At 41.5% G+C, this 16633-nt stretch overlaps 1 protein-coding gene across 1 annotated transcript in view; it reads right to left on the reverse strand.

Annotated features, from left to right (window-relative positions):
• wscd2 (WSC domain containing 2) overlaps positions 1 to 16633 on the reverse strand; it is a 37362-nt gene that overhangs the window by 16491 nt on the left and 4238 nt on the right. The window contains exon 2 of the mRNA XM_023282366.3: positions 532 to 1391. Within this exon, the coding sequence (XP_023138134.2) occupies positions 532 to 922 (391 nt within the window). The 5' untranslated portion in view covers positions 923 to 1391. The remainder of the gene's footprint in view (positions 1 to 531; positions 1392 to 16633) is intronic.

Here is a 16633-nt window from a genome sequence, read left to right on the forward strand (position 1 = left end):
CATAATCATCATCTCACTCCTCTCTCAAGAGATTTCCCCCACAAACAATTACAGCTAGGAATGTTGAGTCATTAGGGTGCTGCAGTTTGCAATCAAGAGATTTCCTTGAATCAGTTTCATATTAGCATGAAGTGCAACAAAAGCAGCCTGTGTGTTTCCCAGTGGATGTGCATTATGAATCAGCTTGTGGTATAAAGTTTGAATAACTGCTGACTCTTCTATCCGTTCTCTCAACAACTATGACAAACACAATGTTCTGATAGTTTCGTGCACACTGACTAGTCATTCATTTCGGAACACTGCAAATTGTTCTTGCTAAAGCCAGTAAATCCTGCTTTGGCTGATCCGCACATGTGCGCTGCATTGTTTTCTTCTCTTTTAATAGATTTTGCATGTGAGAGAAGCCAACCACTGTGAACAAGCATGAAAGTATCTGAGCAGAGGTCAGATGAGGCTCTGTGGAAAAGTGCCAAACTGTAAAAGAAACCCCTCTGCAGGAGCATAGTGAGTCTATATCTCTGTTTAACCCACCTCTTCCATCGTCCATGTCTTTGGCATTGCGCCCTTTAAGTGCACGGTTCCAGTTGTTGGTGTAGTCTCCCGCTCTGCCCTCCGTCTCACGGCCCTCACGTACGCTCTTCTTCATCCACGGAGGACCAAACCTCCGTCCAGATCTGCGTGTCTCCTTAAACACTCTGCTCATGATGCTGAGCCCCCGAGTGTCTGACAATGAAGTCCTGCTGCCCATCTCTGAAGCCACAACAGAGTCCCGGCCCCCTCGGGCTCCGGGGCCGCTGTCCCCGACGAAGCCAGAGTGCAGGAAGACGAGGCTCCCGGCGGTCAGGTAGAGGAGGATGAGGGAAAAGAATCGGACAGGTTTCCTGCGGAAGTAGCGCTGTATCTTCAGCAGAGGCTTGGCCATGCTGGCTCCCCCTGTCTCTTTCCAAGTGATGAAAACTCATAAAGCAGAAGAATCAACACCAGCTCCCACCACACAGCCCCACTGGGCACCAGGGAAAAAGTCAGTGGAAATGTCTTAATCTTCCCGTCATGTATGAGTCTTCAGTCTCATAAGGAGGATTTCTTTCTTGTTTTTGCAGCAGATGGTGTCCACGTGAGAGCGTCTCTGCTGACAGTCGGGACCTGACAGCCAGCTCAGGGGCCACAGGATGAAAGGTGAGCTGCTCCGAGTGAAAGATGATCGCTCAACGCTGCTTTCACTCCAGTCATCAGCCTACAGAGATGCCCCACCGGCACACCAGTGGCACTTTCTCCCACGCTGCGCTGAAGGAAGAGGGTTTTTATTTACCGGCTGGGCTGAGATCCCTTCGGCTTTGTGCAGCCGACTATTCACTGAGACGATCCGGGAGAGAGAGGGCGTGACTCACCATCTGCAGCAAAGACACACACACACACACACACACACACACACACACACACACACACACACACACACACACACACACACACACACACACACACACACACACACACACACACACACACACACACAAAAAGAATAAGCGCACACCTGAGTAAGGCTCATCATATGGACAAAGAGAAAGAACATGATTGAGTTACAAAAGAATATAGAAAACACATCTGAAACTTCCTAATAAGCTTTGAAATAATCCAAGAAGTATCATCACAGACACAATATCATTTTGTCATTTATCATAAAACTGCTGTTTACTGCTAAACTTTACTATGAATAGCAACAAGAACTGCCTTCATGCTTCTGTCAAACTCGCTAACTGAGCAACTAACTCACTGTAGCAGAGATAAGTAAATGATATCAAAAAACAGGATTAAAAGCAATTAAGTATCCCAGAAATGTATCTCTGTTGTTAATTATTGCACCAGAAACAGTCAGAAAAACTTAACCGTATCAAGCTCGGAGTCCTGCATTATCTTTCTCTGAAGCCAAAAGGGAAAGAAAAAGACTCTACCCTGCAGCATTTTCACTGAAGTCTTTGAGATCTAACATGTGGGAATTGGAGAAAATTAAAAAACATTAGTCTAGATGATCTAAGGTGACAGAAAAAGCAAAAAGGCTCAAGTGACTTTGAAAGAATGCAGAAGTTACAACTCTGTCAAGTGAAGTGTTCTGATCCATTAAATCTAAAGCATATGCCGTAATTGATTGTTGTTTTTTTTGTAATCATAATTCTCTTTAAAATTTCCTGCATTTTGAGGTGGGATGACTGAATGCTGACTTCCCAACTCCTCTGCAGCCTCTCTCAAAGGAGTCTCTGTTCTGGGACGAGCCTGCGAGGCTACAATTGGAAGGTGTAACGCAACACTCCTCGAGGTCAGGGAATTTTCCAGAACATTCGAGGGGACACTCGCCCTTGTGGCTCTCCGTCTGCCCCGGGACAAATCCGTAGAATACTTGTCACCTGAAACCTCAATGGCACCCCTCAAGGTTCTCTAGCCCTCTGCTTTTTCCCCCTCAGCAGTCTGGGAAGAGTCAGGGACCCTCAAGGAGAAACGGATCACGTTCTGCTCGTGTGCTTCAACCTGCTGCAGCATCCACAAACTCAAATTCTGAGTCCTGCTCAGTAACCTCGGAATGCCTGCAAGGACGGTTTCCATTACTGACGTCTTTGTACGCATCTTAATTATTCAGTGTTTGCTTCATATGAAAATTAGATCTGTTTTCTAGAGACTAAATGTTTGGGGTCTGAGTGAAGGGTGAATAGGAAACATAGCAAAATATATTAGTGTGGTGAAAGTCATGATATAAAACGCATAAACGAGAAAGCTTCAAAGTCTCAAAATAAGGAGAAAAAAAATGCCCTAGAAATAACTCTATTATGGTGTCTAGTTGCTGGGATACTGTTAAAAGCTTTTTAGAGCATGAACAAATAAATATGTGACAGGAACTGTTTGACATTTTTAGAAAACCATGTACTTGCTGTCTTGCCAAGACTTACATGGAAAGATTAATACAACTCTCATGTCTCAGTTAACATGTTGTATCTCATTTGTTTAATCTGAACACAAACAGAAATTTTTTTTTTTCTGCTCAGTTTTTATGCTAAACTAATCAACTGCTGGCTGTAGCTTCAGTGAGCAGATGCAAGAGTGGCATCCATATTCTACTAAATAAGCCCCTGTTCCAAACTATTCCTTTAAACATTTGTCTGAAATGTCAGAAATGTCAAATCAGTGATATTTTCATTCCCATGAACAGCATCCGTTCCACGTGAACGCAGCTACACAGTATGATAATTCCTTCATTTCGACAGCTCAGCAGCTGTATAAACATTATTGAAAAGTGACCCTTTCACTCCACCTCTGCACATCGAACCATGATGATTTTTCAGCGCTGTGTCAGTATTTTGCTCCACGATGACGGAGAAAACGATTCATATTTCAGGAAAAATGAGATACAGTGACTCCTAAACAAGCTGCTCTTTGTTTCAAACTGAAAATAGGAGAAATTGAATCATATCGAGGATCGGGTTGCAAGGTTGAAATAGAAAAATAAAACTGCATATTTCAACGCACTTCCTGCTCACCATGGGGTGAAACAGTGTCCTGAAAATGTGCAGTGATCCTCATTGGGATTAAGGTTTTTGAAGGTCAGGAGTAAAGATGCACAAGAGAGTATTGTTTGTGTGCAAACAATGTGTTTGAGCCGCCGCCGCAGAAAAGCAGTGAAGTGTTTCTGTTCTGAAAACACAGTTTATGGGAGAGAACAGATGGAGACACTGACACATGGATACATGTGACATTTAAACCGCTCTGCTTCGCATGAATGCAGCAGGGCCACACACAGGTTAATTACTGGTGTTAATAATTCATATCCCCTCGGTTACGAAGATGAAATTAAACTCTACTTGTATCTAATTTGCAGTTTCTAAAGACACTAATAAAAGCAACTGTATGGACCCTTTGTGTAATATGAGGACAAAAGAAACAAGAGTTTACACACTACAGTCACGCTAGCAGCAGATTTACTGCAGGTATACTGCTTACTTTACTCACCAGCTTAGTTTAGTGATTATTTAGTAGTGCTTATTCATAAACCTAATTAGTTTTCACCTGATAATATCAATAATTGGATCAGATCACAAACGTGGGAACATAGAGAAAACGTGTGCCAAATTTCAATGCAATTTGCCTGACATTTCAGTAAAATTCAAAGGATCACTAAAGTCATTTAGAGCCGCCGTCTGCACAAAACCTAATTGCAATCAAAATATTTGTTGAGATAAAGTAGAGGCACAACGGAGCACTTTCACGGTCAACACTAGAGCAACATAAAGTGGCCTAAGCTGCCAGAGTCAGGTCTCCATATGTCTGCAGCACTGTGTACTGCATATTTGTTCTCCTAGAAGCAACCACAGGTGAACTTCTTCCTCATTTGGAGCTAAAAACAAGTCGAGTGGTTAAAAAAAATCAAGCATGAACAGTCAGAGGAAGAGGAAACGCAACAGCCTAGAGGCAGGAGGTGCCGTAGAGGTCTCTTTGCAGAAATTACTCAAGTGGAGTGGACATGAACTCACTGACTGACCATTAATTCACATTCATACTAAATGAGCCAGCAAATATTTAATCAGAGCGGATTTGGGGGAGGAAACGTCAAAGTTAATCTTCAGTGAGCAGGCGGACGGCCAGCTCTGCTTGTGCTGCAGGCAAATAGCTCCACAAGTCGATCCATAAATATTCTTCATATCTGTCCAGGGACTCAATGAGCACGGAGAGGGCTGAGCAAGACAGAACCACAGCCAACGCTGCAGCATCTCTCCAGTTCAGAACAAGACAAGTGTCAGTCAGCACGGATGACTGGTGGGTTCAAACGAGGAGCCGCTTTAATGTAAGGAATTACGAGCATGATGATAGCAGCAGCAGAAAGCTTCTAGCAGAGTGATTATGTAAAATTTTCTAGCTCGAGGAGAAGAAACAGCCAATTAACAGTCAAACTGACAACATGATAGGAGGTTTAAAAAAGGAAAAAAATACAAGAGAAACGGGTTTTGATTAATTTTTACCAGCTCAAAAATGAGATTTGAACTCTGATTAGGTTGGATTTTTTGGGAATGGGATATTTTGCCATGACAGGCAGATAAAATTTTGTTTGTGATTGTTACTTGGCTCTGCAGATGTAATCTATTTCCATTCCCTCATCCCCTGATTGCCAAAAAGCATATCTTTTCACTCAAACGTGGGTGAGGCTTCTTCACTGCTAGACCTCCAAATCTGCACAGCAAATCACACCAGCTGAATTAAATTAGCGGCGATATCCTCCCATAGTGTAAAACTGGGGTTATTCGAGCTAAAACACAGAAAACCAACCGTGATGAAATATCAGTGAAGTTATGTTGGGCCATAGTGGAAAATAACAATGACAGTCATTAACAGTGGGATTCTAGAGCGAACAGTCATTATCAACAGCGGCAGGAAGACAGGGTTATCAGGAGCTCCGGTACCAGCAGCGCAGAGCGGAAACCATTTGAGTTTGCTCACTCCCTGTTTGCACAACTTCAAGTCCCATCCTGTGAAAGTGCAGGATGTCGTCAGCAGCAGAAGAGTTAATGGCATTAGCTGCAGCAGCGTGACCCTCCCCTCAACCCTGGGGCCTGTCTTTCCGCTCTCCTGGAGTGTTTGTCCTGCCAGTGTGCATTAGCCATGTTTATCAAATCAAATCGAACTAGAAATCACATTCCCGCAGTAGTAACACTGAGCACGCTTGAGACTATACAGATTGCTCCAAGTCATCCTACCTGCAAAGATTCCCGATGCCTCATTACAAATCCAGGAGCAACACAAGCCAGAAAGGATTCTGAATGAGGAGCTCCGTCTTTGATACATAAGACAATAAAATGCAATGTAGTGAAACTGTGGAAGCTCAAATAAACCAGTTGGGTGCCAAAGTTTTGCTGCTCTGCTGAATAAATTCAAGCGGCTCGCTCAGTGCAGATGGCAACTCTTAGGAGTGCATGACCCCTGAAAACTGGAGTGTGAACATGGCTGCTTCCAATAACAACAGGATCACGCTGCCAAAGCAGTTTCCTTCGCTTAGGGTTTGGCTAAAGCCACCACAGTATGTGCTACAGTTCTGGCTTCACATTTCTGTGTCAGCCATTTTAATTAAACCTGTGTTTGATATCACTGTGTGCCCACATTAGTGACTGGCTTAATGCCCAATATATTTAATTAGTGGTGGCTGCTTAAAAGGAAGCTCATCAGTAAAGATGCTCGCAAGAATCTCTGTACAGTAATGAAGCATATGAAGCACGGGAAGTAGTTTTGAAACTCTTGCCAAGCCTTTTGCTGCAAATTGTTATATATTCGGCCAACCAGCAAGATGACTACGAACCACTGACTGCAGAAAACATCCAGTTCTGCCTCCTGACACCTAGAAGAGCCTCTTCACATGCACAGTGATAAGGTTTCTAAATAAAGTGTTCCACTGAGGGTGTCGCATTTAACACATGGTACTTATCAACAGGTTATCTGCAACTACAGCTTCTGTCTGTTAGGAAATGTTTGAACATGTGGAACAAACACCTGATAAAAGTAAACAAATACTGATGCCAAAAACAGCCATGCAGTGTCCCCACTCTGCTTTCATTAGCCACACTCTCATTAACGGTCTGCTCAAAAGTCATTAGTGCCTTTTTTATGTTTTAGATTTCTTTTAAATTGCACATAGGGTTAATTTTATGAGCTCACGTCAGCTTGATCATTAAACTTTCGAGAAACACTCCGAGGGGTGTTGAAAATGTACAACTAAAATTATGTCTGAATGCACAAACAAATTGGCTCATCCTAAAAATCCCACTACTACCGAACAAAGACACACACACTGTAATACTGTAGTTTTTATATAACTCTATGTAAAATAAAAGCCAAACTTGTTAAATTTGACCCTTTAAAGCCAACTTACATATCTGGAGAAAAGAGATCTCAACTAATACATCATTATGACTCATGTTATTGCTTGACTATTAGCTTGAGGACGGTGGGGGAATGTAACTAAGTACATTTACTAAAGTACCCTACTTAATTACAAATTGAGTGTTTTTTGTACTTCTGCTCCAACACTTCTCATTAGGAGTTATCCTACTTTTTGCATCATCACATGTAACCGACACCTTTAGTTACTAGAGGCTGATCGATATATCAGTTGGCCGATACTATTGGTCTATTATTGGACTGATATCAGTCTATCGCAGATACACCAGTATTATAGCATAAATGCTGACACATAAATACCAGAATAATAACGTTCTTTTTCAAACCAGTATATATAAAAAAAACATGCTTGGGGTAATTTAGAAACAGTGGCATTACATAGTTTGTCCAGCAGAGTAGCTCCAACTCCATTATTTTCAACATTCTCTGCACCATCTGCAGCACATGTAGCAGAGCACATATCACAGCTGAGCAGACGGAGGTAAGGAGTCAAGCTTTGTCTTCATGGTAAGCTGTTAACTACTGAAATATACGTATATCCATAATTTGCCCTTTTCAGTATGACTTGAAAGTATGTATACACAATTCTGGCCGCTATATCAATACCGGAATTTCTTACTCTCTAAAATCAGTATGAGCCCCAAAAATCCAGAATCAGTCGGTACTGGTTCCTTTACAGATTAAGATTTTTGCACACAAAACATATAAAGAACATATAAAATATGATGCTGTGTTATAAGTGAAACCATTCAACAGTTTATACGAGTACAGCTACAACGAGCAGTTAATTAATAAGTCAAGCGACAGAAAATTGGCAACTACTACTGATTATTCTTTAGAGCGCTTTTGGCACATTACACACATCTATAGTGAAAATAATAATTGTTAGATACAAAACTGTTGAAATTCAGCTCCACCACAACCAACTACAACAGTAAAATCCTGCTTTTACATTACTGCATGAGTTATTATAATAATGATAAAAAGTAGTTTAACAGTCACAGGGAGCATTTTTCTTCCTATTAAGTACTAGGCTTTTACTTTTAATACTGTAAATACTTAGTTTTTTACTGAACTAAGTACTTTTACAGTGTGGTATTAGCACTTTCACTTGAGTAAAAGATGTGAATTTTTCCTCCAGCAGCGCTTGAGCAACAGTGAATGCACTCAACACGCCAAGTCAGTGGTCTCGTTGAACATTTTGAACACGGCTGAAGAGGCTGATATACTGCTGTCGTGAGATGCTTGCTGTATTTAGCCCTGTTGGTTACACCCTTCCAAAGCCCCGGGTACTTACAACTACCATTGCATTTGGCATTGAAGAGGGTGAACAAACCAACGACAGGAAGAGTTTTTAAACACACCCCATGAAGCTTAAAAATTAAGCCCAGGATGGCAGGAAAAAGCTCATTGTAATCCTGATAATACTGAATGGTCCATTAAGCTCAGTGGTGACCTTGCACTCTGAAAGAGAAGAGGTAAATTAAAGGGTCTAAAAATAATGTAATCCTCTTCTTTGACTGGTGCAGAGTAGCGTTAAGCTGCAGAGTTGTAATCGAGTGACTGATCATTGTGACCGTCTCCACCAGCATACAGCGATAAACAACTGACACAGTCTAAAAGAAAATGGAAGTGAGGGAATAATAGCTTCATTGTGATTGTGGACACAAAGCAGCAGAGTTCAATTAGGCATGAGCGAAAAGACCAAAACTGTAGGATGATTAGCTCTAATTCTTCTGTAAATCCAAACAATGGAGAGGAGAATTAACTGGAAAAAGAGAGGTACTTTGACTATTTTTGGGGACAGAAATGCTGAAAGTCTTTCTGATGCCAGCAGAAAGACAGTCCTGGCACTAATGATGCATCACAAAGCTCCCAACAGTGAGAAATTTCCCAGATTCCTGCTGTGTGAGTGTCTGACCCACCCTGAGTTACTGCCGTGCCCAGATCCCAGTTGGCCACATAGATGGACATTTGAGAAACAATCACTTGAATTGGTGCTCTCTAATGGCTTCATAAAAGAAGTAATTATTCTGCAGCAGGGAGGCGCTGTCAATGGGAGATCAAATGATGTCTTCCACTATGCAACCTTAACAAAGCTCTTCATTCAGGGCCTCCAAGAGTATCTGCAGGTTTTTTTCAAAGAGGAAAAGAGCTTTTTCTCCCCTCTTCTCCTCTCACACCTTCACTGAGCACAGAGGATCTCTCTGGTTTAATTAAAAGTGAATTCTCCAAGCTCAGTTCTGCTGCGAATCTCGGTGCTCTCTGCTTGAATAGACTTAAGAGGGGATTGCAAAGGGTTTCGGTAAATGTTTAGTTGGTGACGAGGAGGAGGAGGAGGAGTGTCGGCTGGTGGGGGAAATGTATGGAAATTTCAACAATTTTCAGCAGTTAATCTAAAAGCGCAGCGCAGGCAAACTAATGACATGCAGCTAAGAAATACAGTTATTTATTAACTGAGAACGAGGCACTTTCTTTTTCCATGTTGGCAAGTGAGCAAACCCAGAGAGTGTTCTCAGCAGCACTAAAGAGTGAGCTCAGCTGTGTTTGAAATCACTTACTATGAAGACTTTTAACATTTATACGGCCCTGTTTACTGTTTGTGAGCTTGAACTGCTCTGCAGAACAATACGGCAATCTGTGACATCAGCGAAATATATGATAATATCAATAAATGACTGTTTGCATAGAGCTTCAGAGGACCCTGTATTTAGAACACTGCTGCCATTGTTTAATAGAAATTATGTTTAATTTTCTAATTACGTTTTGAGCGGGGATGTAATTGCTTCCTAAATTATGTTCTCTGCTCCCCTAGAAAGAGATACATTACGTAATATTTGTACTATTATTCACTTGGAGGTGGTCAAAGTGGATGAACGGTGTAAAGAACTCAGGTTTACATCCTCAGTCTCATGTGTTTTTGGTTGCAGCACATCAGGGAAGTAAGTTTCCAATATGAACGGGTGGTGGGGACCAAAACAGAGCTAAAAGGAGAGTGAACAATGGAGAGAAAACAACTGCAAATGGATGCTAATGTTTCTGAATGTTTGCTGGATAAGCAGCTGTTTGCTAACACTATTAATTGGAGTTTAGTCAGGTCTTGTAGTTACATCTTCTTGCACCACAAGTGGCCACTGGTGCGATTAAGACAGCTTTAACACGCAGAGACGAGATCTATCTTTCTATTTTCAATCCTGGACAGAAGCAAACTTCCCAAAATGTTAATGTTTTAGAATTCTAATGCACAAATTAGTTTTTTTTTTTTGGCCCGCAGCAAAATCTCTGAAACAGATGAAAAGTTGAGCAGCAGTTCCCATTAAAAATGCCAAAGGAAGCATCTTTATTTTGCGCTAACTAGAGCGGTATCCTCTCCTAATCATGTGGACTCTGTGTTGCTGGGGGAACCTGTGTGCAGACGAAGATGTTGACACAACTGTCCTTGTGTATCACGCAGCTCCTTCTGGTCTGTTGAGCAGAGTAAGAGTAGAGAAGCAGCCGAGTGCTTGGCGGTGTGGTGGGAGTGGAGACAGACCCTCCACTGTGGGATGCACATTCAAGCTCCAGCGTCAGCGAGCAGCCACTCTGCTGAAGTGTCCTTAAGCAACAAGCTCTGAAGCTCCACAATTCTTCACCTTCACCTCTCACAGTGAGAGAAAAATGAAAAGGTTTTCTTTGTATTTTCCAGGGAATACAATGAATGACGGTCCAGTGAGGAATTACCGAGGCAGCGGCCATTACTGAGAGCTTCAGAAGCACTGAAGAAAGCTGTGTTTGAAGTCATAGGTATTGACAAAATCACACTTCCCTTATTCTTTAGTCGTTTGTGTTTCCTTTGAAAACCACAGTGCAGTCCTGTGCTGCTGAATTCATCTCCATGCAGAAGAATCACTCGTGCTGTACTTGTATTGATTGTCACTGTGGCTTTCAGCCCACTGTCAACCAATTCATCATTTATGCTTTGTGTGCACCTTTGGGAGTTACATACTATAAGTTTGCAACATTCAAAGCTGGAAAAAAAAAGAGGATTAAAGAGGCTACTGAGGACACTGTCTGGAGTAGAAGAGCCATTCTGTCCACAGCACCACATGCTGGGATCACTTCAGGTAATGTGAGGTTCTGAAACGGCAAGCTGCTGTCTCCACACGAAGCTCAGCTAACTATAGGTATTCAGTCAGGCATTTTGTTTTTTCCACTTATCTGATACTGTCACTGTATGTTTTTTTGTGTGAAAATAAAGTTATTTTCATGGTCCTCAAAGAGAATGAAAAGCAGAGAGTCATTAGTGACATAATGGCTTAAGACGATTACCATGAAGCTGCAACATCCCTCATTCATTCAGGTCATAAAAGCTCTGGAGTAGTTGACAGAAAATGTAGGTTAAGTAATATACACACACAGATCACATATACGATTTATCATAAGTTATTAATTGCTACATTTCAGTAAAAACGGCATTTAGACTTGAACTGCTTTACATTCTGTTGCATAGTTTAATCTGTAGAAAAGCATTATATTGTATTTGTTGATATATTTGTGCATTAATTCTGATTCTACAGTAAAAAATAGCTTTCAAGCAAGCTAGTAAAGTAAAAAAAAAAAAAAGCAATATTTCCATTTGAAATGTAACGGAGTAGAAGCAAATAGGTAGAAACTGTGCTTCACACCCCTGTTTAAGGTAAATGTAACTGGAGACTGCAGGATAAAATTTATTAGTTTTTCATTAGAAACTCGAACAAAACTGGTAATTAAAGATTTTAATTCTGATTGAATACATTATTATCCACATGCACAAAAGCAAACTGCATCTTTGGTTCTTTTTTCACTCAGTGATGCTTGGCTTTGAACATTTTAAGCTCTGTTCTTCTGCAGACTGCATAGCTGACAGTTATATGAGGGGAAATCCACTGCAAAAACAATGCTTTAAATTTTCAATGTTTTCACAGACTGTAGCCTCAGAACAGCGAGTGCAATGCAGCCAAAACAGATGTTTTGAGTCATGACACAAAGCTTATTTTTTCTGCTTTCACCACCTACACATATGACCCACAGCAGAATCTCAAGTATTTGACATCCGCGCTGTTGTTGTCTGGGAAATTACAACTAGCTGAAGTGACAGAAAAGTAGGCAGGTTGGAGGAAAGAAGTAGGTAAAACAGGCAAAAAATATATCACAGAACAGCATCTGAATCTCATTGCAGGCCGATACTATTTTTTTTTTTTTTTTTTTTTTAAGCAGCGAATGACAGGATGACATGAGAGCAGTCGGCTCTTCTGTCCCTGAGTGTTGTACACAAGCTATTTAGCTGCTTTTGATGAGCTGTTCAGTGTGCACAATCACGCAGGGCAGCGAGTTCTGTGCAGCGGTCTGGATGCATTCACTTGACGAACATGAAGTGTGTACATATAGCAGGGTGCTCTGTAAGCAGGCCTTGCAAAATGTGTAGTGAACCATGGGCCTCATCAGCATCACGCAAATCTGCCTGTAAAGGTCGAGCAGCACCAGAGGCCTGCTGTCAACATATCCTTTCCAATTAAACATGAACATTGTTAGAGGCCTCGCTGCTCATGTGTCCTATTTTTACTCAGATGTTGTTGCTGTTGTTGATAAGTTGTTGATGCCATTATGTGCTCAGTGCTGGTCCCATCAACTCTAGAAGAAACAACAATACCATGGCTGAGCATGTTTTAACTGACAATTAATGCTTAACTTGCCACTTATCATGAATTCCTGATTGGAAGAATGACCACTGTGATGATATACTTATTAAATTCACAAGTTTTAAGTCTGGACAAAAGCTTGTTGGACTTAACGGATTTTTAAGCCAAGTCTTGCAGTACAGATTATTTAAATAATCCAATGAAGTTATGATGATGGGCTTCAGCTGGGTGAGTTTACAGTATAGATAAATGTATGATTGATATAGGTATGTTTGTGCCTATTTAAAAGATGCTTTTCTGGGATTTTGTTCTATTTATTGATTTTGTCAATTACATTTCATACATTCTTTGTATAGACTACCTTTACTTCCTTTACACCTTAACATTACTTCCTTGTTTAACCATTGTTTTTGTATAAAAGCCACACGGATTAACAGAATGTTAAACAGTATTTATGATATGTACTATATCTGTTAGAGACTATATATGTCTTTTCTGATTTTCTACTGTAAAACAACTGTTTTCAAGAACACAGTGGTAAAAGCCACATAGTTACTAAAATATAAAGGATGAAGGAAACTTGGAAACTGAGAAAGAGACTGTTCTGACTGAAAGGTTAATGTGCATTTGTACACAGGATGGCTGTGCATTATGCAATTAAATATGCCTGTGTGTGCATTGTGCGTGTCTGTGTGTGTGTACACTGCCGTTCGAGTTTGGGGTCACCCAGGCAATTTCATGTTTTCCATGAAAACTCACATTTTTATTCATGTGCTAACATAATTGCACAAGGGTTTTCTAATTATCAATTAGCCTTTCAACACTAATGTAGCATTAGAACACAGGAGTGATGGTTGCTGGAAATGGGGCTCTGTGCCCCTATGTAGATATTCCATTAAAAATCAGCCATTTTCAGCGAGAATAGTCATTTACCACATTATCAATGTCTAGACTGTATTTCTGCTTAATTTAATGTTATCCTCATTTATAAAAACTGCTTTTCTTTCAACAATAAGGCATTTCTAAGTGACCCCAAACTTCTGAGCGGTAGTGTATGTGTGTGTGTGTGTGTGTGTGTGTGTGTGTGTGCAGTAGAAATGGGCAAACTATCTGGGGATTCAGGCTCTCTGACAGCTGCTTGCTTTTGGGTTTGCAGGAAGGAGCGCGCCTCAGTGCTGCAGCCTCTTCCAAGATGAATAAAATATGACGAGCATATACAGTAGTGCTTCACTGTTGCTCTGATGCAACATGGAACAACAGCTCTAAAGCCAAGGAAGAAAGAGGGCTGTGTGTGTTCACGACTGTGTGTGCGAGATACAAAAATCTCTGAAGCAACTGGAAGATGACAGTGAGGAGCTCAATTATTTTCTTAAAAGCATACTTGCAATGCATGGTTGTATGTATTAAAACGGTCAGTTACCCAAGCTATAAAAACGTGTTGTCTCACTTCCTTTTTTTCACCATGCAGAAAGGTTTATGTGCTCAGGTTTTGATTTTGTGGAACTTAAAAGGACTCTTTCTGTCTTCTGTAGAAATAATGAAAAAATGTAACTTTCTTTTTTTTCGCTTTGTAAAGAGATTTTTGACGTCCTTCTCTGTCTAGCCATGGTTGTGCTGTTTCCATAGAGGTGCAGGACTTTACATTACAGTGAAAAATGAGCCCACAGTGAGTAAAAATGTGACAGAAGCAAACATAACACCAAGAAATTGCCTGAAGTTTAGAGGGTTAAAGTTCAAACTAAACAGAAAGCGATTAACCCTCTAGAGGGGAGCTGAACATTAGAGCAGTAATTCTGTTCATTTCTACAGAGACTGCTATGTATGTGGAAATATTATGGCGATTATATCTTTGTAAAATACAGAAATTGTAATTTGAACAAATAAATCTTTCCACGTACTTGTGTGTAGGCAGAAAAGAAACATTAAGTTAATCGCAAAACGGTTTGATGCTAATCTTTAGTATATTTACTCTCACAACAAGCAATGATGGCAGCACAGAACACAGTTCCCACCAAGAGTCAGTATTAAGAACCACATGCTGCAAACTGAGCTTAACAAGGGAGCAGTGCAGTCTAAATAAACAGCTAAAAGTTATGGATTAATGGTTGAAAAACCATGATCCAAACCCCCCGCTTAATCAACAACTCCAGGATGTTTTACATGGATTCACAGAGCAAAAGATTCACAACAACCTCTATGTGTTTTCGTAATGGTGAAACATTACTGAGCGATTGCATGAAGACGTCTGCTGAAGAAGCACTACAGTCATGAGCACAAGACTGCAAAATAATGTGGCCTGTGTTTTGTGCTCAGTCTAACAGTGCAGCCAGGCCGTGTTTGAGTTGCCGGTTGACTGAGGAGAGGGTTGAACCGGGAGTCAGCGAGGCGCCGAGTTAAGAGCTGGAGCTGAGTCATTCTGCCTCTAAGCAACCTGGGAAAGACATCTGCACCGTCACCAAGAGAGCGGAGGTGATGAGGGCTGACACGGCACGGCGATGGGCTCACGGCTGACCAGGCGTGGCTCATTTACTACATGTGATAGTTCCCAACATCACAACAAATCTGCGCAGTTTCCTGGACAGATGGTGAAAATTAGCAGGAGCTCATGTGCGCGCTCCGCTTACTGCCAGATTCAGAAAAGTAGCTGGTAAGGGGATCGACTTAGGCGCTCATCCTGCTTGCTGCTGGAAATTAATAGAGCAACATGTAAGGCAGAGTGTAAGAATAATAAGCCCCTGCTTTAGGTGAGTATAAATAGTCGCGGTTTGGTTACAGATTCAGATGAAATCCCAGTAGATGCAATTACAGAAAACTATCATGAGGATGTGCGACTATTTACCCTTTAATGACATATTCCCAACAGGAAATGAGTAAAAGTAGCTTATAGACTTAAAAGTTTGAGCAACCAGCGGTAGATGGAAACAGAATAATGCACATCTGAATTTGGGCAAGTAGTTCGTTTCACAGCAACCTGACAAATTTCTCCACTAAGTGTGACAGCCCAATTAGGACCCGGCATGCTGAAAGCAGATCTGAAGCCACTGCTGACACTGACTGCACAGGCTGACAGACCCAGAGGGGCTCCGCTCCTTCAGATTCTTTATCACGTCGGGGCTCCTGCTGCTGTATCGCTGTATTGTTAGGACAGGGCTTATCAAAATCTCCCGACACCCTCTTTAACGCAAAAGCCTGTCTAATTCTTCACAGAACAGTCTGGATGTGGATGGATGTGTTTCCACAAGTGATGTTCCCATCGACTGAGGATTCACCACGGGGCTGCTCGCGAATACGTTCGTAATATCTGCTTTATCGACCTAGCAGAGCTTCAAAAAGAATCTTCACGTGTTCATCAAATTATGCTTCCCGGGCCGACATCCTTAACAACGTCTGAAACAAATTAGGTCTGGTATCTTCACTCCCACAGTGAAGATACCAGACCTTTACTCAGTTTTAGTCTGAGTATAAATAACTCCAATGCGGGAACTCCTTTAAGAGTATAAATGGTGTTTCAGTTTCTGGTCAAAAACGCTCCCAAAGACTAACACACAAGCAGACCATTTAGCCATCCAGCTCCTAAAAGTGGAGCTGGTCAACCAAATTTCCTTATTTAAAGGCTCCGCTGGTGCCAGGTTGGACCTCTGTTGGTGCAGCAGGTACAGAAAACAGAGAGGAGCAGTTTCGCACCAACAAAGACCTTTTTGTGAAGCAGGGATCGAGTTGAAGAAAGAACAAGGGGGTCCGCTGCTCGAGGTGAGCAATTACAGTGGTGATGTGCTAATCTGGCCGACTGGCAGCGTCTCAAGGTCAGCCGTGCACCGCAGAAAATGTGTCTTTTATAGTCACTCTTTTTCCCCCTTATCTGCTGCTTCTCATCTTTTTTCATTTTCCCAATTGCTTTCACACCCTGTCGTCCTCCCTTCCTTCTCTCTCACACATATGCGATGTCAAGCCTCCTGCCTCCCCTGAGAGGTTGGTGTCAGACATTCAGACAGTTGTGCGTCAGTCTGAGGCCAAACACAGGGTTTGTGTCACACTGAGGGGAGTCAGAG

This window comes from Amphiprion ocellaris, chromosome 6, assembly GCF_022539595.1.
Source record: "Amphiprion ocellaris isolate individual 3 ecotype Okinawa chromosome 6, ASM2253959v1, whole genome shotgun sequence".
In the NCBI taxonomy this organism is placed as follows: Eukaryota; Metazoa; Chordata; class Actinopteri; family Pomacentridae; genus Amphiprion; species Amphiprion ocellaris.